We start from the raw sequence: 24,413 nt of genomic DNA, 5'->3' as shown, positions 1-24,413 counted from the left end.
CAATCTACTTCCGTAGTGATACTGCCTCAGAAACCCAAGGTGGGGTCGCTATGAGTTAGGTCCGACTCAATGGCACATAACAACAACAACTTGTCTACTTTGCCTCAGCCTTAGAGATAGAAGCTGCTTTCTGCATTTGCTATTTCTGTATTGCTTAGGTTCTCCTTCACCATCTTTTATCAGTAAAAAAAAAAAAAAAGAAATCGTTATAATCAAATATCCCTGTTCAAATTCCTGGTGTGGCTTCTGTCTCCTGACTGTGACTTGATCGACACATCTTTCCCATTTAGTCTGTTAGAGAATTGAATGCCTGGATTTGTAAATACTTACATAAATGAATTGTGTGGTTTTTTTAGTCCTATTTCTGGATGCCACATCTTAAAGAACTAGGTTTTTGACCTGAGTCAAACTGAAATGGAAACTAAGGTTGGGAACACAAAGGCAACAGGAGTTTAACCCACCCACTCATTACGATTCATAGTTACCCTGTAAGACAGAGGAGAACTGTCCCATAGGGTTTCCAAGGCTCCCATCTTTATGGAAGCAGACTGCTATACCTTTCTCCCCTGAGCAGCAGGTGGTAGGTTCAAACTGCTGACCATTTGGTTAGCAGCTGAGCACTTTAACCACTGCACCACCAGGGCTCCTTACAAGCAAGGACAAGGAGAGAGAAAGAGAAAGAAAAAGAGAGCGAGAGGGACTTGTCCATGTCAAAGCTTGTAGGTGGCAAACAAGGAGTGGAAACTTGACCTACTTGACTCCAAAAACTATGATTCTTCTGTCCTATCAGTTAAAGTCCTTTTAAAGGGCACACATATTCCATTCCACAAACTACAAAGAAATGGGAGAAGCTTGATTATTGTCTCAAGATTTACAAATCACAGTGACCAAAACCACAATGTACCACCCTACTCATGGTCTGTACTAACAAGAGAAAACAGAAATAAATTATTGGTAAATATAAAAGAAGCGACCCTGTAGGACAGAGTAGAACTGCCCCATAGGGCTTCCAAGGCTATAATCTTTAAGGAAGCAGATTGCTTCATCTTTCTCCTGCTGAGTGGCTGGTAGATTTGAACTGCCGACCTTGGTTTACAGCTGAGCACTTAACTACCATGCCACCCTTAATAGTAGTATAGCTCAAGATAACTTAACAGGCCTGAAAACGCAAAAAGTGCTTTTAGAACTGATTCCTGAAAGCTCATGGAACAAAACCAGCATGTGGTTCATGGAAACGGGCTGGAAGCCAGGCAGGCCCATTTTCTCATTAAATGCATGAACTCAACCCACAAAGCTATCCTGAGGAGTCCAGCTGAAGTTGAGTCACTGCTCAAAAGCGACATGTTATGGTTGCTGCCCCTTGATGTCAGCCACCTGGGCTACCACTGGGTGACGTTTAGCAGGTCAGCTCAGCAGGCACAACAGAACCACTGCCTCTTAGCCAGCAAGAAGGGGGAGGCCAGGATCAACTTTGCTACCTCTCTGGAGTCAGATATCTGGCCATGGATAACTAGCTGAAGATAGGTACTGCGGGGTGCTGCCATGTTTATGAAGCCCTAGTGTTCAACCAGCAGGCCCCAGGCTGCAGCTGTCTCACACCCGCCCTCAGAGAAGCCACTTCCCCTGACTAGGGAAGCCACTCAGGCCTGCCATATAACCTGCTGCAAGTATAAACACTGCCTGTTATTTTAACTGCTTTACATTTATTTTTTATTGAACCTCACCATTAGTGGAAGCTGTTCTGATGCTTTCTTTACTCACCCATTCTCATCTGCTCTTCCCTGCACCCTTCCCCATGTGTTTCCAGTAGCAACCATCTTGTTAATAAACAGCCCCTCAGGTTCTCTTCCTAGTCACATACCTTCTTTTCTTGTACCTTGACCAGAACTGGACTCTTTCCAAAGACTCTACTTCCTTAAAGCCCTCTGTGGTGGAGGCTGCTTATTTCTTCCTCCATAGATGTCATGGTCAGAGAGTCTGGCACCGCTCCTCTCTCCAGGCCACCGCCAGACCATACTGTCCACTCTGATGTGACAGCCTATACCATGAGCTCTCCTTGAACAGCCTCATCACCAATAATCCTGGCTTCCACCTGCCTCAAGCTCTTTCCCTCCATCCCCATATTTAGTCTCTTTTCTCTCTCTTCCCTCCTCATCTTTCTGTTGCTATTCATCACCTGCTCATGCCACTACAGTCTGGCTTCCAAAGACTCCCCTTGCATCCTCTTCCATTCAGATGTTTCATTTGGTCAAGGTTCACAAATGATTTATTGATGGTAAGGTTACATGAGACTTCTCAACCCTTCATTTATATATTTCATAGTATCTTCCATGGCTGTAATGGAAGAGTTCCAGCCCCTTTCACATTAATACAAACCAAGGGACAGACACTGAGACCTCCAACTCTGGTTTAATTCTAAGATCCCCTGAATGATGGATTAGAAGATGATGGATTAATAAAATGACAGAGTAGTACCGGTAAGAGTACATACTTAGATCATACTGCTTGGGTGTGCACTTGGCTCTACAGGTGTGACTCTACCAATTACCTGCTCTGTGGGCTTAGGGAAGTTATTTGACATCTCTGTATCTTAGTTTATTTATCTATAAAATGGGAATGATAATGGTAAACCTGTTTCATAGGGCTACTGTGAGCATTAAACGAATTCAAAAAAACCATAGCAATTCATAGTGACCTTAAAGAATAGAGTAGAACTGCCCCATAGGGTTTCCAAAGCTGTAAACGGAAGCAGACTACCTCATCTTTCTTCTGTGGAGTGGCTGGTGGTTTGAACTGCTGACGTTTTGGTTAGCAGCACAATGTTCTAACAACAGCACCAGCAGAGCTCCTAACTTAATTCAAATGTGTAAAAATTCTAGCATGTAGTAAGCATTCAGGAAAGGTTAGCTGCTGTGGCTGTTGTTATTATTCTTACTATTATCATCTGAGTATGAGATACTTTGACCAAAACCCACTGCCACTGAGTTGATTCTGACTCATAATGACCCTATAGGATAGGGTAGAACTGCCCCACATAGTTTTCAAGGCTGTGAATCTTTATAGAAGCAAACTGCCTCATCTTTCTCTTATGGAACTGCTGGTGAGTTTGAACCATAGACCTTTTGGTTAGCAGCCAAGTGCTTTACCCACAATACCACCAGAGCTCCTGAGATACTTTGAAGGAAACTGTGAAAATGGCTAAGCCTTTGGGCCCCCCTTGTGTGACCCTATCTTGGCAATCAGAGTTGTGTAGTGGCCTCAGCCCAGGGCTTTGTCCCACCTGCGACCCATCTCCATTTACACTTCAGGGCCTGATATCTGGAGAGACAGACAGCACTAAAGCCATTGGCTCATTGGGGCAAGGAAGTGGCCTGACCCTTCTTGTTATGGCCACAATGAAATGCTCCAAGGCCTTACCAAGGATGAGTGTTAGTTTTCCTTGGAGGCCTCTCCTGGCCTTCAGCTGCCAGTATATTCCATGCAGGCCTAGGCTGCTGCACATACACAATGGATTGCCCTTTTCCATTTACCTATCTGTCTCTGTCTCTGGCCTGTGAGCTTCTCCAGGGTAGTGGCTGAGTCTTCTCCCCTCTGTTTTCCCAGTGCTCAGCATGGGGCCTGGCACTTGTGAATCTATGTTGAGTAAGCCAGCCCAGATGTGTCTCTCCTGTTCCCCAGAAAGCCTAGGCACCTAAGGAGCCTCAAGTTGGTAAAGCCTGCCTTCAGGAGGAGGCCAGGGGGTCTTACCACATGTAGGTGATAAAACAAGAGGAAGAGAATGTTCCTACATTTCAGGGATGGGGAGGGCCTTCCAGGACTCAGAGACTTGATGGTTCCCACATTTCTAGCTGACTTGAAAGCAGCCTCCACAAGGCTGCTTCTTCCTGAAGCAGGGGACTGTCTTCTAAATTTAGTTTCATTTAATAATAAGACAAGGATATTTAAAAGCTGAACATGAGGACATGCTACAAATAAATGGGATTCATGGCTGGGAAGACAAACAAGGCTTAGGAAATGCTGTACCCCTAGACCTTGGGCTGGATGAGGAATAAGAGTTGTTAGCTGGGGAGGTAGGTGAGGAAGAAGTGATGGGCTGAGAATTATACATTATTGGCCAGGGACCCTCATGGTGTTTTTAATAAGGGTGACAGGCAGTTGGCTTAGATGGAAGCTTTTAACTTGCCCAATGTAAATTCAAATGTTTGGGCTCAGCTTCTGCTCACCTGAGAACAATCGATTCTTCAGAGAAATACCCTGGAAGCCACACTATGGGATGTCAGCAACAGCAGCTCTGGGAAATGGGCACCAGCCTGGGCTCTTATCAGTATCACTCCTGCTTATGTGAAATGAAACCTTGGCTGTGGGGGATATGCTGGGAGTTCATGAAATCCATGAGTTATGAGCAATCTCCTGAGAGATGCACAAGGCAGGGGTGGAGGGTGGGGAGAAAGGCGTCACTTTAGCCTTTATGGCCTGATGTTTGTTAACTAAGCTAAGAAAAGTCTTACATGGGAAAGCATCCTTCTTCAAATACTAAAAAGAGAGAGTTTACTCAGACAGTCTATCATTTCTGTAATTATTTTCTAGTTTCTTTGAAACAAGACTATAGGGTTTTGTGACTTGAGGGACTTAGAAGTCCTTGTCAGCAGCCAGAAAGGGTTTGAAAAAATCCTTCAAAATCACACCAGAGTATAGGAATATAGTCCCCAGTGCCTTTAAAGTCAAATCACAAAAGCAAGGGCTAAGCACCCCATCTCTCAGGAATACCGTTAGCTTTCTCATGGTCAATAAGAACAGAGGCTCTGAGGGAGCTGGGGGCTAAGCCTCAGACTTGGGATTCTGCTCTGGCTGGTTCTTCCAGGTCTTCTGTCCTTCATTCCCCACCTACCAAACCCTGGAGTCCTGTTGGCGAGACTGGAGTAGGCGTTCCCGCTCGGTGAGGAGGTAGCTGGGCTGGAGAGAGGACTGTAGGAAGATGGGTCGGCTGGGTAGGTGTGACTTGTTCCAATTCCAAAGGGAGATGACTGAGTCTTGCTGGACTGGGATGGGATTTGCTAAAACCAGAAAAAAAGCAAGCAGATAGGAGCATCAACCAATGCCTCCACCCTTATTCTCCAGGGTAGTCACTGCTTCAACAGGGACAGAAGGCCATGGCAGTGATCGGTTGGGGCCGACATCAACTCCCCATGGCCCTCTTGGCTTGGCAGGTCATAGGCCTGGTATGACCTCAATGCATGTGGTCCCAAGGACTTCAGGACTTTGTATGTGAATCTTTGGGGAAGGTCTGGTTAAAGTAACCCAATCTGGGGACCCTGGATTTCATGGTTACGGAGGCCGTGGCACTATAGATACAAATAACTTCCTCAATCTAATCAACACACATCCTTCCAGTGACTAGGAGGGAGCTAGATGGGTCAGAGAGTTGTATATTTTCATGCACTCCTGGGCCAGAGTGGTGAGGGGGTGTTAATTCCAAATGGAGGGTCTCTGAGGACCTGACCGCCTTCCTTGCATTAGTTTCCTTAGGACAAGAGTATGAAGAGAGAAGGGTGCTGAAATCAGATGTGGTAAGACTGTTAGGGATCCAGCTCTAAAGTGCTCTTAGGGTGGCCAGCATTCCTGAGAGCCTGGCTGTGGTTGGGAATGGTCTACTCCAGCTCTGAGCACTGCCCCATCCTTGGAGTCAAGACCTAGAGAAAACATGTCCTTGGCATCTTTATCTGTTCAGAAGGGTGCCTCTTGGCACCTGGGGGCTGGAATGAGGCTAACCTCGGATCCCCCATACCTGTCCAGGAAAGGGTGGACGACTCCCTGTCCATGCCACCTGACTCTGGTTTAGCTGCCGGGAGATCTGGGACATGTTCTGGCCTGTTGACGAGGAGGACTGAATATCATTCACCCCAGGCACATGGACCACTGAGGAGCTGGAAAAGAAGAGAATGCATTTACCCTGAGGAACGCCCAGCCCACCGTGCTAGCCTCTCACCTGGGCTACCTTCCTGCCTTCTGTCCCTAGTGCAGCACATTACTAGAGAGAAAGGCCACTACATGGTCAGCCACAAAACCACATGGTCTTCCTTCTCTGCCTTCAGTGCTCTCTGTCTTCAGTGCTTCCTCTATCTCCCAAGTGGACCTGGGACCTTCTCTTGTGGGCATCCTTTGCTCTCAACACATGGTTTAGCTCCTATGAAGAGAGAAGCTTCTTTGAATAAAAATCAGGCTTGGTGTTCATATATACCTTTGTAGTCTGGTTAATTTGTCCTTTAGGGGTGCCTGTATGGCTTAAGGATTCCAGAATAGGATGCAGGCTGCCAAGGAATTAGTCTTGAACAGAAATAAAGCTGCCAATGGAAACCTCCTGGTGTAGTCTAGTCATGCTCCCCAGAGCATGTTCCTGTTTACCACTTCTACTTCCCAGCAGTTCATCTTCAATTTAATTCGACCAGTCTTTATTAGGCACTGGCTGTGTGCATCACACTGCTCAGTGGTCTCCGCATGCATTTTCACCCGCTCAATCCCTGACCACTTGCCTCTGCTCCTTCCATGAGATTTTTCTAGTTATGTCGATCTTTCAGTGAGCTCATTAAAGACTGGGAGGTGGGGGAAGATTCACATTTTGTTTCAGGCCCTTCCTCCTGCCTCCCTGGGACTAGCTCAGTGTATAGGGAAGAGTGTTGGATGCCCACGAGTGAGTCCAGTGGGCTGGAATGATGCTAAACACAGGCTTTGGGTGGAGGTGGATTTTCAGCTGGGTTTTTAAGGAAAGTCAGCTGATAGAGAAGACTGAATACAGTTTTAAGAATCGGGCTGTAATATATATATATATATATATATATATATATATATATATATATATTTTTTTTTTTCCTATGCTATCTGATCTCTCCTACAAGGAAGGAACCATTGTAAAATGACCATTATGGAATGAGTTCAGTTGATTATGTAAAGGGAAGCAGTCCATCTTCCTTAAATCAAACAAGGTTTCCTTTCCTATTCTCCTTCCTGATGAATGAATGAACTTAGAGGGAATTTTCTGATGGCTGTTTTCTATGAGTTGCACCCCCCACCCCACCCCAGCCTCCATGGCATTGATAAGGCTCAGCTGTCACACTGCTGGCTGGTGTCCTTGCTGAAAGGCAGGGCTTCTTGGGGTCGAGGGCAGGACCTTGTGTCCAGCATCCCCCATGAACCTCTGGGCTATAGCTGTATAACTCAGTAGAGACAGCCAGGGGCCAAGGCCAGCAGAGGACAGCTGAAAGACTCTAGATGAAGACATACCTAAATATATGAGCTTGGGGCCACCTGTGACCACGTCGGTTCACCACACGATATTCACCACCCCAAACTGCTCATGTCCTTTAGAGTCACAGGACATTCTGCCCATTTTCCAGGTTTAAGGGCACATGTTACTCTTTCATTCATCCATCCATCTTATAGACTAATATTTACTAAGCATTTTCATCTTGCCAGTCTCCATACATGTGTTTGAGTCCTCCCTTTACACCTTCCCCACACAGCCAGCTGGCCCGAAGGCTTACCTTTCCTTTTCTATAACTGTTCCCCAATCCACCCCACTCTTGTTTCTATGACAACAGTCTAACCCAGTCTTGGCATCTCTAGCTAGACTGTGCATCCTATCTACCTGCCTCCCTCCACTACTGCTACCCTGAACCCTCTTCAGGACCCCATTTTCTCAAGTCAAGTCACCCTTCTTAAAAACCATCAGTGATGATGTCCAAACTCCTCAGCAGGCCCTACTCTCATCCTGTACTTCTTCCATACTTGGACCTCACCCTCATCACTCCTGCCCCCAGGCTTTTCTCAGGACACTCCTGATGTCTCATGCTCACCCCTACAACAGGCATCAGAACCTGATTTTTGCTTTCAGGCTTAGCTCAAGTTGGCCAAGCCTCCCCTGGCCATGCTACCTCAGGCCCTCCCTTCATTCTTGAACTTTGTCCTTTTGTTGCTTTGTGCTCCCTCCCTGCTACCCTTCATACAGAGAGAGGCATAAGCAGCGAGTGTTACAAGGATTCAGTGAACATGTGAGCCTGTGCAAGGCAGGCACAGAGCCTGGGACCACTGGCCATCAGTGTATGTGAATGAATAACACTCAGCTCAGAAAAGTCTATGAGCCTGGACTGCTGCTCAGCAGAGTGTGACCTGCAGTGATGGTGGTTCAGAGGTAGCTCAGTGGAGATGCCATCTCACCCTGCTGTACCTTTGCTGGGGCCCAGGGCTTCCAAGAGCCCAGGAGTCTGCACTCCAATGAGGCCCAGCTACAGGGCTGGTCAGAGGCACTCTATGATTTCAGAGTCTCACTGACCTAGGCACTACCTGCTGCTTCTTAAGGAAGCATGGCCATGGATCAGTTTGTACATGTGATCCTCATCTCTCTTGCAGATAAGGTGGTCCCTGAAAAGCCCTCTCCCTGAGGTGACAGGCCCTACCTGTCTTATCCCAGTCCCTGCGTGCACCTGGAAGCTCCACCTTGGCTCTGGTCAAGGCTGGACTATGTGAAGAGTCCTCCTTCTAGGGTGAGAGTTGGGAAGCAGTGAGCCTGGGGGAGTGTCATGGGTGGGTGTGGTGAGTGCCTCACACCCCCACTGAGAGCTGTGGCCTTCCATTCCAGCCAACCTTCCCAATGCATTCTGTCTCCCCAGCAATCACTGGGGCCAGGCTTTGCTTCTAGTGATTTTGTTGTGGCCTCCTCAATGATGTCCAAGACTCCCTTGAGGCTGAGAACCAAGTGTGGGGAAAGCCAGACACACTGCCTGTACCCTAGAGTGGCCCTTTAGACTGAAACCCCAACATAACAGGCCAAGTTGTCCATGCTCCTTTGAACTTGGATATAGCCTCTTGGGAACCAGGAGACAGGGTACTTCCTGTTACCTTAGGCATCCCTGGCTTTGCCCTATTTGGGTCATGACTGGAGGCCAGCTCCCTCCCTTGTCCCTGCAGACACTTCTACAGAACATAGTGGCTGCCTTCCACATCAGAAGAAAAGTCACTGACACCAAGCAGCATGGCAACCCATCAAAGTCTCACAGGACAAAAGCAAAGCTATCAAAGTCAGCCTGGCCTGAGGCCTGTCGGATAGTCACTGTGTCTTCAAACACAGAACTTAAGCTCTGGGACCAGGACCTCCCTGATGAGTCGCCCTCTTTCCTGCTGGCCCTTGCACACTTCCCCCCTCACTAGCACATACCTGAAGGCCTTCCCCGAGTGTCCGGGGGGGAATGGGCTTCCTTGGGAGTAGATCTGCTGGGTGCCTGCTGCCGAAGCTGAGCTCATCATCTTCTTCTCCGCTAGGAAAACCAGAGCAAGAAGGGTCACATGCGAGGGTTCCCAAGCCTCAGAAGAGGTGCAGAGTCTGGGAAGCCCATCCCCATACAGCCTGCTCCACCCTCAGTACAACACACTTGTCTTTCCTGGGCCTTCTTGGCATTTGAGAACATCAGGCTGCTGTGTTCTGACTCCTAGGCTAGGCCAATGCCACCTGAAGGCAAGAGCCACTTTTTTTTTTTGTTGTTGTTCTAGAGGAAGTCATCTCCATATAAAAAATTTGTTAGATTACTGTTAGTTTCTGTGGAGTAGGCCCCCAACTGAAGGCAACCCTAAGAACAATGGAATGAAATACTGCCTGGTCCTGCACAATCCCCATGATGGATTATAGATCAATCTGTATGTTTGATCTATAATCAATCTATATGTTTTCTATATGTGATCTATGTTTTCATTGGCTGATTTTTGGAAGTAGATCACCAGGCCTTTCTTCGTAGTCTGTCTTAATGAAGCTCCACTGTAACATGTTCAGCATCACAGCAACAGGCAAGCTTTCCCTGACAGGCAGAGTGGCTGTACTTGAGGTGCACTGGCTGGGAAGTGAGCTTCAATCTCTCACACAGAAGGCCATGAGAGAGAATTCTACACTGAACCACCACTGCCCCTATGAAAAATATACCCCAAGCAAACAGATTCCTAAACAAATAAGCCCTGAGTGGTACGTGACGTTGAAAGCCTTAAGTGAGGATGCCTACTACCTCTTTTTTTTTTAAATGTTTAATTTAATTGTGGTAAGATATATATAAAAATTTGCCATTTCAACTATTTAAAGTGTGCAATTCAGTAGCATCAATTATATTCACAATGTTATGTGACCAACATTGATATCCATTTCTAAAACCTCTTCATTACCTCCAAAAGAAACTCTGTACCCACTACACTCTGTATCCCATTCCCCCATCCCTTTCCCATACCCTGGTAACCTCTAATCTATTTTTTGTCTTTATGTATTTGTCTATTTTAGGTATTTCATGTAAGTGGGACCATACAATATTTGTCCTTCTGTGACTGACTTATTTCACTCAGCAGAATGGTATCAAAGTTCATCTGTGTCATAGCATGTATCAAAAATTCATTTCCCTTTATGGCTGAATAATATTCTACTGTACATATGTATATAAAAAAAGCCCAAGTGGTACAGTGGTTAAGTGCTTGACTGCTAATTGAAAGGTCAGTGGTTCAAACCCACCAGCCTCTCCCCTAGAGGAAGACGATGCAGTCTTCTTCTGTAAAGATTACAGCCTTGGTGTCTAGATGCAATGATGGGTCTCTCCTTGTCCAGAGCAAATAACAATGAAGAAAACCAAAGATGCATGGAAACAATTAGTTCAAGGGACTAGTACACCATACAATCCTCAGCCTATATGACTATGAGGCCAGAAGAACTAGATGGTGCCTGGCTGCCACTGTCAACCACTTGGAGGGGGATCTCTGTATGAGATCCTGGATAAAGTGGGAGAACAATGTGAAACAAAACTCAAAATTACTAAAAAAATAAAGGGACTAGGTTTGCTGGTCTGATAGAGCCTGGTGGAACCCCTGAGACTATGGCCCCTAGTTGCCCTTCAGGTCTGGAATTGAACCCACTCCTGTGGCTTCTAGCCAAATAAGGCATATGAGCTGAACATTTACATAGGTAGATACACTCCTTGGAGAGAACAATCATGGGAGAATAGAGAACAATCATAGAGAATACAGGGTATACACAGGGAGATGGCTAGGGGGCAGGAGTGCATGGGAGGGAAGGACACAGGGAAGAGGTAGCTGTGGGAGAAAGTGGAAGGGGAGCTGTTACATTTGGGAGATTACAGTCAATGTCATGAGATAAAGTGTATGTGAACTGCTGTATGGAAGATGAATTTGCTCTGTAAACTTCCACCCAAATCAGAGTAAAAATTAAAAACAAAACAAAAGATTAAGGCCTTGGAAATCCTACAGGCAGTTCTACTCTGTCCTATGCAGTCACTATGAATTGGAATCGACTCAGTGACAAGTTTGGTTTTGGTTTGGTATATATACACCACATTTTCTTTATCCATTTCTCTGCTGATTGACACCTGGGTTGTTTCCTTTTGGTTATTGTGCCGCTGCTGTTCTAGTCTGCAACACATGAGGTCAGTATGAATTGGAGTCAAGTCAATGACAACGGACTTGTTTTTGTTTTCTGTAAACATTTTTTCTCATGTATTTAATTTTTTTGTGGCTTGAGTAAATAATCATTTTTTTAAACTGCTCCAGGACATTTGTAACGTACAAAACTCAATATGCATATATTAATATCCTTAAATATATAATTCAACCTCTTATATCTTCACTTTATGTTTTTGGTCTACTTCATCCATTAGAGATAAGGAAACACATATTGAAATCTACTATAATTTGACTTATTAGCATTTTCTTGTATTTCTAATAATCCTGGCTTTCATGCGTTTCAATGTCTGTGGCATTTCTATCTTCCCTTCAGGTTACATCTTTTGTCTATATAAAATCAACCTCTTTGCCCACTGAGTACCTTGGATTTTTCTTTGTCTGGCAACAATGAACTCTGCTTTCTGGATTTGCCTTGGAAATCCTATGGGCAGTTCTACTCTGTCCTTGGCAGGCACCTGCCACCCACTTTTCAGGTTAAATAGTTGCATTTCACTTTGTTTTCTTGTATCATTTTATGGCAGCATATGATTCAGGAGAGTAACCTTGGTTCCACAACAGTTAAGGGCTTGGCTGGTAACGGAGAGGTTGGTGGTTTGAACCCACCCAGCTGCTCCTTGGGAGAAACACCTAGAGATCTCCTTCCATCAAGATTACAGCTTATAAAACGCTATGGCTCAGTTCTACATCGTCACATGGGATTTCTATGAGTTGAAAATTGACTTGATGGGACCTAACAACAACGTATTAAAAAAAAAAAAAAGAGTAAAATAGTATGTATTGAAGAGAGATATCTATCTGTTTACTATTCTCTCCCACACCACCAACACATACACTAAAATATGCTTGGATCTTTGCTGAACTGATTTCAGATTCTGGTTTCAATTTCTTTCTTTCTTTCTTTTTTTTAAATAGCTTTCATATCTTCTAATAACTTTTATATTTATTCTAGATGTTAGTAGTTTCATTCTTCACCACCACTGCTTTTCCAACCTATCATCTCCTTGCTTGTGTTTTTGATTCATTTTGCAGAGAAGTGTAATCTTTCTGCAAGTGATTTCTTCAGAAAGTATAAGGAGAGTCCTTGCATTTCTGAGAATATCTTTCTGTTGTCTGCACATATGAAAGACAGCTTGGCTGGTGGAAATGTTTTGGATCACATATTTTCCCTCTGAATTCTCTGGTCATTCCTCAGCTGACTTCTGATATTTAGGATCATAGAGAATCCTAAATATTTCCCTTTGTAGTTTATGCAATTTTTTATTTCTAGATGTTTGCAGGGTTATTTCTTTTGTTCTTCGAATTTTGAAAAAAGTAAATATGACAGACCTTGTCTAGATCTGAATTTCTTTAAACATTTTTTAAAAATTTAGCCTAGTATTCATTGAGCCCTTTATAGTTGGAAGACTTAAGCTTTGTATTTTGGGAAAATTCATGCAATTGACCTTTCTAATTCACTGACTTAGATATTTCTGAAACATGACATCTGCTTTGCACTGACTCCACTTTGTTAGCATCCTACCATTCTCTACTTCAGCTCATTTTCAGAAATAGAATGATGCCCTCTGGAGTCACCTTGAGAATAAATACTGGAGGCTTTCAAAACTTTCTCCTTTTCATTATAAAAACTCATTTTCCAAGGAGGATGTTGGCTCTGATTCCTCCCATTGGACCCATCTCTGTTTTTTGTCAGTTAAGTATTTTTTCTGATTTCTCATCTTTGTGGTAAGGTATTTATGTTTGTATAATATTAAAAGTTCAAATGGATTTCTCAGAGATATTGTGGGTCTCTGGTCAAATATTTTAGGCTTATTTGAGAGAAAGAGATACCTTTTAGATATGCTATTGTTTCCTTTTGATGGATAAAACTCTATTTCTCAATAAAAGTCAAAGAAATACTGATGTAGGCTGTTTGTCTAATAATGGGGCACACTGGGATGGCCAGTGGCAACAAGAGCAGGGAGCTTCCCATTGTGCTGAAGGTCTATTTTCTGTTTTGTGTTGGCAGCTGGACATTGGGTTGGGTTGGTGACTACCACCTTCAATGGAGGGATCGCCAGCAGCACCCCTTGCTTCTCAGCATTCTGTCCATAGCCAAGTGGGGATGGAGGCTGTGGTCTCCCACTAAATATGCTGACATCAAAAGGATTGAGGTTTTCTACCCTCTAGCTGCCCAAAGGACTGTCAGTCCTCACCTCAGTTAACACTGTCCACAGCCAGTTCATCTAAAGGATACCACAGTGTTTCTTTCCCACATTTCCTTTTCATGAGTCAACTGGTTTCTCCCTTCAACTGATCCTGGATATACTGCACCTTGCAAAAATTCTTTTACCACAGGAGAATGAAATCTTTTTCTGAATTTTGCAACAAACAGAAATGTTTCCAACTTTCATGTTCTGATAATCTCAGTGGTAATCTGAGTGGGAGAGTGAGGAAATTAAAGACATGGGTTCCATGGGACATCTTCAATTAGAACTCGCCTTTCTCTCTAACAGCAATACTGGCATCAATGGACAACCTCATGACCACCATAAAAGACTGACTGAATGAATTATAGGACACCCATATCATAGAACACTAAGTAGGCCATAAACACAGTTTAGATCGTTTAATGACCTAGAGATATGTTCATAATAAATTGCTGAGTGAGAAACTTAAGCCACCGAATAGTGTGAGCTCAGTTTTTTACAGAAAAAGAATACATATGCATAGGAAAACTCAGAAAGTATGTATTTTAAAAATTTAAAAATGATTGTATTAGGTGATGGCAGTGTAGATCATCTTCATTTTTCTTTCATATTTTTATTTAAAAATGTGGTTCTCTATGTTAGAACTTTAACAGGGACATGTCTTCAGCTTAATAAAATACATAATTATGGATTAATAGAGGTAATTTATTCCAAATCCTTGAATTTTGTGGATGAGATGTCAGAGGCCCAGGAAAGACTTGTGGTTGCCCCAGGTAACCAGACCAGTAGTACAGAGAATCCATCCCAACTCCTGTATTTACTGATTTTTTTACACCTTGCAGCATTTGCTCAGGAGATCCCTTCCATAGCCTTCTGCCTTTATGTGTGGCCTGAAAGCCACTGTAATTCCCACATCCTCATAACCTCAGTGCCTAACCGAGAGTTCTCAGGCTTAGAAACTTACATGCACTTATTCCTGCAAACATCTCAGCAAACCGGGGATCTCTTTCCTGGGAAAAGATCGCGTCTGCCTTTTCCACGGTCTTTCCAGCCTCATGAACACTGGCTGGTAGGTTGGGGACAGGAACCTATGTGTGTATTAAAACACAACAGCAACCCATTTGTGAGGTCCGGAAAACATGTCTCCAGCAGTGCCCAGTTCTCCTGCAACCATCCCCCTCCTGCTGGAATCACTGGCATTTGAGGCTTGAACACTTTACAGGGTGGGGAGCTTTTCTATACAGAAAAGCCAAGAACAGCCAGGGTGGGAGGTATGAATTAGGGGTCACAGAAAGGACAGCAGAGTCATACCAATTATTTTCTTAGAGAGAGATAAATGAAAAATAATCAACTTACTCTAAGTATCAAGAAAAGGGAACATAAAGTTCAATTTAGAAAAGAGGCCAAATACCACCACATGCTTCAGCTTCTTTATGTGGCCAGCTCTCAGAAGCAGTGAGAAGAGAAAGAGGGATGAGGAGAAGAGAAAGGGGAAGAGAAAGGGAAGAAAAGAGATAAGAGAAGGAAAGGAAATAGACTGTGCAGGTAAAGCATGATAGAAAGAGATGTCTTGAGGAAGAGAGGGGCACAGCAAAAAGGCAGGAGAAACACGTAGAAAGCTAGAGGATCAAAAAGTTCAGACTTGCTTTTATTGGCTTCTGAGTATGTTAGTGCTAGAATTCATGGCCTTTTGAAATTTTCATTACCCCTTTCAAATTCTCACTACTTGTTGACTATGGCTCATAGCTCTTCACATGGTCTTCACATGTTTTATATTCTACCTGGCTCAGTTCTGCAGGGAAGACTCACAGTTGACCAACAGAGGTTCAAATATTCTTTGCCCTGCAGTAGGTGGATTGAGCAGGAGTACCCTTTGGGCTGAGGGGCTCAAGCTAAGGGTTGAATTTAGTTCCCAGTCTAGAAGTGCCCCACTTTGGGTTGGAGACAGTTCCAGTTGGGAAAGAGTTTTCCAAAAACTCACCTGAGATAAGTCATATGATGACAAGCCATCTCTCTGGTGCACTTCCAGTTCTGCCTGCTGTTGCTGAAGTTGCCTGTGAAACAAAAGTCAACAGAGAGCACTGAAGAACAGAAGAGGTACCAACATGGCAGAATCGAGCATTCTCTGTTTTCCAAATGCATGGTAGGTGATACTCGATGGATCCCTAAATTTTTTTCAATTTTTATTATTTTATATCTCAAATAAAGAGGAACTCTGGCAGTGCAGTGGTTAGGTACTTGGCTGCTAACAGAAAGATCACTGGTTCGAACCCACCAGTTACTCTGTGGGAGAAAGATGTGGCAGTCTGATTCTGTAAAGATTATAAAAAACAAAATCAAGTATCTTGCCATTAGGTCAATTCTGACTCATAGTGACCTTATAAGACAGAGGAGAACTGCCTTATAGGATTTCCAAGGCTGTAATCTTCACAGAGGCAGACTGTCACATCTTTCTTCCGCAGAACTGCTAGTGGGCTTGAACCAATGACTTTATGGTTAGCAGCTAAGCACTTAACCACTGTGCCACCAGGGGTCCCCATAAAGATTACTCACTGCTGTCAAGTCAGATCCAACTCATAGCAACCGACCCCTCCTTGGGTTTCCAAGGCGGTATCACTATGGAAGTAGATTGCCCAACTTTCCTTCCTAGGAGTGGCTGGTGGGTTTGAACCACCAGCCTTCTGATTAGCAGTGAAATGCCTTAGGCACTATGCCACCAGAACTCGTCCATAAAGAGGAGCCTAGCAAATCCTATATTGCAGCTCCACTCTGCCACACAGGGTTGGTATGATTCAGAACTGCCTTGATGGCACCCAACATCAACTTCAACTTTAAATATTAATAAGGATGACAGCAAAAAATGTTGGATGTACTTGAAGACTAAAGTGTGCCTAACCCAAGCCATAGCATTTTCAATTACCTCTTATGCATGTGAGAGCTACACAATGAATAAGAAAGATGGAAGAAGAGTTGATGCTTTTGAGCTGTGGTATTGGAGAAGAACTGAAAGTACCATGGACTGCTCAAAGAACTAACAGGAGGATCCTACAGAGGAGCTGCTCACAGGATGCCCTCTCCTATAATCCAGATGTGAGGTGTAGGGAGGGTAGGCTAGACATTTAGCAGGAGGCAAGTGAGGAGAGGGTAAGAGAGGGACAGTGGCCTGAGAGGAGCGCCAGAAGGGAAAGTGTTCATGAGCACAGGGAAGCCACTGTAGGAAAGGGCAGGTGTACATAGTGGGTCAGCTCAAATAATCATGGGGTGAGTACCTCAAATCACAAAAGCACAGGCCTGGTGAGGTATTGGAGGATCCCACTCGGAAGGAGGATGTATGGTTAGCCCAACTGGAAGTTTGCTGATCATGGTAGGAAGCTGAGGACATTGTAGGTCTGTCTTTCCACTGTCCCAAGCTGCCCCCTCTCACTCTGCCTTCCCAATATATATCCACCTTTCATTAGACTATCATGCCACATCTCCCATTTCAGAGTCTTGGGTCCTGGAAGAAGTGCAGTTGGAATGTTCCTTGGAAGAGAGAATAGAATGGCCAGATTTTGTCTCACCTACTTTGGCCATGTTGTCAGAGGGGACCATTCCCTGGAGAAGGATATCATGCTTGATAAAGTGGAAGGTCAATGAAAAAGGGGAAGCCCCTCAACAAGATGGATTGACACAGTGGCTGCAATGCTGTGCTCAGGCATAGCAAGGATCGTGAGGCTGGCACACGACCAGGCAGTGTTTTGTTTTGTTGTACATAAGGTTGCTATGAGTTGGAGATGACTCAATGGCATCTAACAACATGTAATTCAAATTCAAATTACTAACAAAAATTACAGCCCCCACGTTTAATGTGATAGCTTTTTGGTAAAAGCACCATCACCAGACTCTGTTGTTGAAGTATGTATGGAGGCAACCCTTTTGGTAATCTACAGGAGGAACTGTGGACAGGTTCCTACTCCCCCAGCTAGTCATCCCTGCTGCTGGGGGTTTCACTAAGGAAATTACTAAACAGGAGGAAAGTAAGAACTATTCTTTGTAAAGTTGGCTGTAATAGGGTAAGTGATGTTGTAAATTTCATGTTAACTTACTAAGTGAACACTCCACAATCACTAATGGGGTCCAATGGGAAGATTACCTGGAAACATGGGAAAGTGTGCATGAGAATGTTGGGAAAGTTCAGCACAAACTGTGATGCGCATTGATTATGGTTATGAACATTATGTGCTAGCTGGGTGCACAAAATTTGAAGGAAGCACAGAAAAAACTCTCTCAAGTGGTTGTGTGTCAAGCATAAAGACTGTGGATTTGCACTATCTATTTTCAGACTCTAATTTGAAACAAGAATGATCATTGTGATTTTCCTTTTGTGTGTGGTCCAGCTCTTCTTACTCCTGCCTGTGCTCTGGACAGAGCAGCAGGAGGATGCTATAGAGAAGCTGCTCACAGGATGCTCTCTCCTATAATCCAGATGTGAGGTATAGGGAGGGGAGGCTAGCCATTTAGCAGAAGGCAAGTGAGGAGAAGGAAAGAGAGGGACAGTGGCCTGAGAGGGGCTCCAGGAGGGAAAGTCTGTTCATGAGCACAGGGAAGTCACTGTAGGAAGGTGTATATGGTGGATCAGCTCAAATAATCATGGGGTGAGTACCTCAAATCAGCAAAAGCACAGGCCTCACTTAGGAGGAGGATGTATGGTTAGGCCCACCGGAAGTTTGCCAATCATGGTAGGAAGTTGAGGACATAGTAGGTCTGTCTTTCCACTGCCCCAAACTGTCCCCTCTCACCCTGCCTTTCCCAAAATATATCCACTGTTCATTAGGCTATCATTCCACGTCTCCCCTTCCAGAGTCTTGGGTCTAACAAAACACCATATTGAGACATAAAGTGAGACAAAAGTCTTTTCTTTGGGATTTTTGTGGGATTGAAATTGTGAACTCCCCTCCATGGCAGAAATCTGCAGACCACTCTCTTCCCCTTTCCTGGGTTTTCCAGAGCCCAACTTTGAACCCACAAGTGCATTGTCAGAGATTAACAACCTTCCTACCTTGAGGCTCAGATCCTGTGTCCAGCCCAAGAACAGAAGATTAAGTAGTGGGCAGGGCTACTGCATGGGGTTATGCAGCCATACCTTGGATAAGGAGGCCTGGCTGGGGGCCCACTCCACTGACCCAGTCACATCCTGGTGCAGGTCTGTGATGGGTGGAGGAAGAATGCAAGTTTCTAAATTACAAGGTGTGGTAAGTGCCCATGACATTAGGCTGGGAATTTGCTCTTAGTTCTAGTCCTCTTTGGAATAGAGAAGGAGGCTCTGGGTGGTACAGATGGTTAACATGCTCAGCTGCTGCCCAAAAGGATGGAGGATCTAGTCCACCCAGAGGTGCCTTGGAAGAAAGGTCTGCTGATCAACTTCCGAAAAAACAGCCATTGAAAACTCGGTGGATCATACGTAGTTCTACTCTGACACACATGGGGTTATCATGAGTTGGAATCCATTTGATGGTAATTGTTTTTGGTTTTGCTTTTTAAGACGAGAGGAAGCTCCTTTCATTGAGATGTAGAAAATAAGGTCTCAGTCTTGGCTGCCGAACGCCCAGGATCCTAACCTCACTGCTCTGTAGTCTGGGCATCAGCATCTCCACCCAGCCCCTGGATTTCTGCTTCCACAGCTGAGTTCATGAAGAAGAAGTGCTGACCTGCTGGCTGCCCCCATCCTGAGAAGAGGCCTGAGACGGTTTCTTGGACATTTCACAGCAATGATATAAAAATAAACCTTGGTGTGCTTGCAAATTCCAGCGAGGGAGGAAGGACTCCTCAGGAGAAAGCTGACCGGATGCTCACGCGAGGGACTGGGTCTCTACCACAACAAAGTGCTGCCCTCCATTAGCTGGTGGACAGGCTGGTGAGGAGAAACCAGACGCATCAACCCCAAGCCCTGGCTTCCTGTCGGCTGACCTCCTGTGTCTGGGAGGTGCAGGATACTGAGCAGATGCTCTCAATTATCTGACACTCCCCGGACAGAGGTTTTTACTCAGTCTGAGTAAGCGAGCAAGGAGCCATTAGGGAGACAGTGGGAAATTGAGCTCCTGGGGGCAACTGGAATCTGGCTGGGAGGCAGGTGCCTGAGGGTTTAGTGAGCTCAGCTGGCTAATAATACCCACCATTGATTGAGCTCCGACTGCATGCCTGTGTGCTTAGGCATGGCTCATATGGGCTCTCCATGCATCCTTACTTCAACCCAGGGAGAAAGTGATCGTAAACCCATTTACATCTAATGGGGGCTGAGACCTGGGGAGGTTATATGACCTGCCCAAAGTCACACAGCCAATAAATGTATGAGCCTGGATTTAGATCCAGGTGTGTCTGACTCCAAAGCCCTTAGCTTTGATGGGCTCTTGACCTCACTGCTCAGACCTGAGCATTAACAGGCAGTACAGTGCTCTGTCCACAGCCCCAGGAATGTCTCTGGAGCTTTCTATCCATAGAGTCAGAAAGTATTGCTATCACTTCTCCACACTCTGTGCCTCTCTCCCCTGTTCCTCCTGAGGTGCCATCTTTTCGCAGCTCAGAATGCTTAGCTTTCAGGGAGACCCCATCAAGTGCTCTAGGAGTGTCACATTTCTCACTCACCTCAGACAAGTCATATGGGGGCCTCACTGCCACCAGTTGAGCATGGGAGTCCCCTATTGCCCTCCCTTCCATTTTCCTTGCCTTCCTTTCAGGGTTCTCAGCTAGACACTAGGGGCACAGAGACGAACAAGACACACTTATTGGTCCCTAATTGTTCCCTGGTGAGGGAAAAGGGAAGCAAGATGACATGGGATGAGGTGTTAGAGACTGCTCTGAGATTACAGAGAAGCAAGTGATGAATCCTGGGGCTATATTCCTGCACATGTTGTTGGACAATGCTTCCTAGAGGAGATTAGACTTGAATAGTTCTCTATGCTCAACCTGTTGCCATTAAGTCAGTTCTGACTCATAGAGACCTTAAAGGACACAGGAGAACTGCCCCGGAAGTTTTCTAAGGCTATAACCTTTATGGAAACAATCTGCCACATCTTTCTCCTCTGGAAGAGATGATGGGTTTGAGCCACCAACCTTTCAGTTAGCAGTCGAGAGCTTAACCACTGTGCCACCAGGGCTCCTTTCTAGGTTCAAAGGGGGAAGGAATTTCAGAAAAGAAGAACAGCATGTGCAAAAGTATAGAGGCGTGAAGAAAAGAATCAAGTATAGTTCCGTGTGTTTGGAGTGTCAGACTGGAAGAGGAAAGTGGCTGGTGATGGTGGGGGCAAGGTAAGTTACAGTCATATTGTGAAGGACTTGGAATTTGATGTTAGTGTTGCTGTTGTGTTGATGAGTCGATTTGGACTTACAGGGTTTCCTAGGCTATATCTTTGTGGGAGCAGATCATCAAATCTTTTCTTCTGTGAAGCTGCTGGTGGGTTCAAATTGCCAAGTTTTGGTTAGCAGCCAAGCCCTTAACCACTGCACTATCAGGGCTCCTGTTAAGGGATTTGGTATTTCCTTAATCAGGGACAGGGAGCAGCAAGACCCTGTGTGTATTTTACAGAGATTCTTCCTTGGTCCATGTAGGTTGGGTCAACAGGGGCCAGACTGATGGCAGGGGAGTCTGGTTAGGAGGAGGCTCTAGTAATCATGAGAGAGATGGTGAAGGCCTCAAGTGGGGAATAAATGGTGGAAAAGGCAGAGAGAGAGATTAGAGAGAATCACAGATAGGCTTCAGGTTCTGTGACTGGTTGCCGGTAGCAGGTGAATGAGACAGAGGAACCCAGAACAAAACACAGGTTTGAGGCTTGGCTGACTGGGTGCTTCAGCTCCTTAGAGGTTCTTAGCTCTGCAAAGACCAGGAAAGCAAAATTCTTGATCTTAGTTTGTACCCATTTCTCCTTCTGCCCACTACTCAGCCAACTGGGTGTGCAGCAAGCAATCACTAAACACTTGTGGATAAACAACTGGCTTTGCAAGATGTCAAACATGACTCTAGGCATAGTGGAGCCATAAAAAAAAACATGGACACATACAACAGCTCAATAAGTAGCTGTGGTTATAAAAAACCTATAAAGGCTTTGGAACAAGTGCTGTCACAGGAAGGCAGGCTTGGCCTGAGCAGATGCAAAGGGGACAACTTTAGATCATTTCTAGAAAGAGGTTTTGGAAATTAAGAAAAACACAGTAGCTAAAACAAAAACCCACTGCTATTGACTCGATTCTGACTCGTAGCAGCCCTATAGGACACAGTACAACTGCCCCATAGGGTTTCCAAGGCTATAAATCTTTATGGAAGCAGACTGCCTTATCTTTCTCTCATGGAGCAACTGGTGGGTTTGAACTCTGGCCTTCTGGTTAACGGCAAATACCTTAACCACTGTCCCACCAGAGCTCCTGCACAGAAGCTAGGTTGTGCAAATGTAAAATCACTGAAATGGCTCAGACTCAGAAAGAGTGTAGGACTTGTCTGCATAAAAGTGTCGACCCCAAACACCAAAGACAAGGGCAGGTTTCAAAGCTGTACTAGCAGCAGGTGAGTTAACAGGAGTCTGCATTTTCCTGTATTTGTTCTGTATTGACATTACAGGAAAAACGCAGGGGTGGTAAAGAGGCCTACTTTTCAGCAGTTTCCCACAAATGCTCAACATTAAATACTCCATTTCTCCAGGAAATTTCTTTTGGATGTTCCTGACTGAATGTAACTGATGTTGCATTTTCCTCCCAAGCACAGAGCATTCCAGGATCTTTCCATAGAAGCCTGCCTACTGCTGGCAAAGCTCATCTCACAAATTAAAAGCAGGGTCAGATCGTCAACCTCCTTGGTTACCACTGCCCTCTGCTGTCCACAGTGAGCTTTCCCAGCTATCTTTTTACAACTGAAAACCTTTCTGTTCAGAGGACGTGCTAGTCAGGCTTCTTGGATTAAGTTTGCATCTGAGGAAGACTCTAATCCCACAGAACCTTCATGAGCTACCAAGAATGACCAACTTGGAATAATATGTAGGTACACTCCCATACAGTGTTTCTTCTGCTTTGCCAATGCTGCTTGAGTTTCAGAAAAAGAAATAAAAATCTTTGCCCTGGGATGGGTGTTAAGAGGATCTACCAACACACAGGGTCACCTTAAGTTGGAATTGACTTGATGGCAACAGGTTTTGGGTTTGCTTCCTCCTAGGCTCCACCACAGTGCTCCCTCCTGGGCACGATGTCGTTGAAGCCTGGGGCGGGGGGAGTGTGTATTTTCTTCCTCCCTTGTGTCCTACACCATTTTATCTGTGCCCACCTCCACCTCTTCTCACACTTGCCATGCTATTCTAGCCCATGTCTTAGTTTTCTAGGCACATGGGCTCCTATCTGAAGGCTGGATGCATACAAAGACATCTTGAACTTGCTTGACACCTGTATGCAGCCAGCTATCAGTTAGTGAGTACCTGTTGCATTGAATTTAGTCTCAACAAAAACATTGTTTTTTGACAGCTGAGCCTGCATAAAGGTTGTAAGTGAATGAAGAAATGATAGAAAATGTAAATATACCAAAAACTCAAAAGAGGGGAGCCTCAGTCTGTTCTTCTGACCTAAATCTAAAGGACTCTGCCAGTTATAGAATCCTGATCAAAAGGGGAAAATGCAGAACAGCTTTTCAAATTCTCATGGATTCCAGAACTTTCTAGAGCCATGGGGGCTGAATAAACCCTTGAAACTATTGCTCTGAGATAATTTTTAAACTTTAAACCAAAAATATCCCCTGAAGTCTTCTTAAAATCAAATAGTTTAACTTATCTAATAAAAAATGTCTGCATTGAGCATAATGCTCTTTTAAGAACTATCTGTACAGGATCAAAATGATAACAGCAACTCAAAAGATTGGATAGGAATCTTAAGTGGAAGTGAGTTTATATTAATGGGGAGGAACAACTTGGAAAAGGAAGGTGAGAATGGTGTACAACTTGCAGAATGTAATCAATCTCACTGTGGTAATTAAGTTTGTGTGTCAACTTGGCTGGGCCTGGTTGAGTGGCTGGGCAGCTGGCTGTAGTATTCCCCATGATGAGACTGGTAATCAACTCCATGGTGGAATCTACTGTGAGCAGCTGAGTAGCTGCCTTAGGGATGTGGTCTGTTTCCTGTATATAAGGAGATGCCTTGTGGAACGGTTTCTAGCTTATGGCATGCTTGAACCCTATATGTAGCTGCGTCGTCGTTCAGCAGTCTGCCATGTTCTGTCAACCTTGGGTTCGTCAGCCTCAGCAGCCAGCAGCTGTCTGAGTGAAGAAAAGCATCTAGCTTCAGTGGGCCAGGAGCAGGAGGCAGAGCTGAAGCCCAAGGTTGAGGGGCTTTCACCCAACCCCTAGAGTCTGGCACTTTGAACTCAGACTTAAAGCCTCCAAACTGTAAGAGAATAAACTCCTGTTTCTTCAAGCCATCCCATTGGTGGTATATTCCTGTCAGAATAGCACCAAGTAATCAGAACAGTCACTGAATTGTACACGTAGAAACTATCGAATTGGTGTATGGTTTGCTGTGTATATTCTCAACAATGACAAATAAAATTTTAAAAAGAAAGGAAGGAAGGAAAAACAAACTTTGCCCAGACTCCAGCCTGGGACCATGATTTTTACTGCAGGGGGCAACCCAGACTTTCTGTAGAAGTAGCTTCACTGCAGGGCTTTGAACTGGTTCAAATTGGTTTAGTCATGGCTGATGGAAACAAGGAAGGCATACGCGTTGCAC

At 44.8% G+C, this 24,413-nt stretch overlaps 1 protein-coding gene across 1 annotated transcript in view; it reads right to left on the bottom strand.

Moving 5' to 3' along the window:
- The window catches only part of ARNT2 (aryl hydrocarbon receptor nuclear translocator 2), a 179,223-nt gene that overhangs the window by 11,833 nt on the left and 142,977 nt on the right, over positions 1-24,413 (bottom strand). The window contains exons 12-16 of the mRNA XM_007945085.2: positions 15,664-15,736; positions 14,647-14,770; positions 9,209-9,308; positions 5,786-5,924; positions 4,889-5,054 (exon numbers count right to left, since the gene is read on the bottom strand). Coding sequence (XP_007943276.1) covers positions 4,889-5,054; positions 5,786-5,924; positions 9,209-9,308; positions 14,647-14,770; positions 15,664-15,736 — 602 coding nt within the window. The remainder of the gene's footprint in view (positions 1-4,888; positions 5,055-5,785; positions 5,925-9,208; positions 9,309-14,646; positions 14,771-15,663; positions 15,737-24,413) is intronic.

This window comes from Orycteropus afer, unplaced genomic scaffold, assembly GCF_000298275.1.
Source record: "Orycteropus afer afer isolate SDZICR_OR568_19922 unplaced genomic scaffold, OryAfe1.0 scaffold00132, whole genome shotgun sequence".
Lineage (NCBI taxonomy): Eukaryota > Metazoa > Chordata > Mammalia > Tubulidentata > Orycteropodidae > Orycteropus > Orycteropus afer.
Note: the sequence above shows the minus strand (reverse complement) of the source record. Positions and strands in the feature narration are given on the sequence as shown.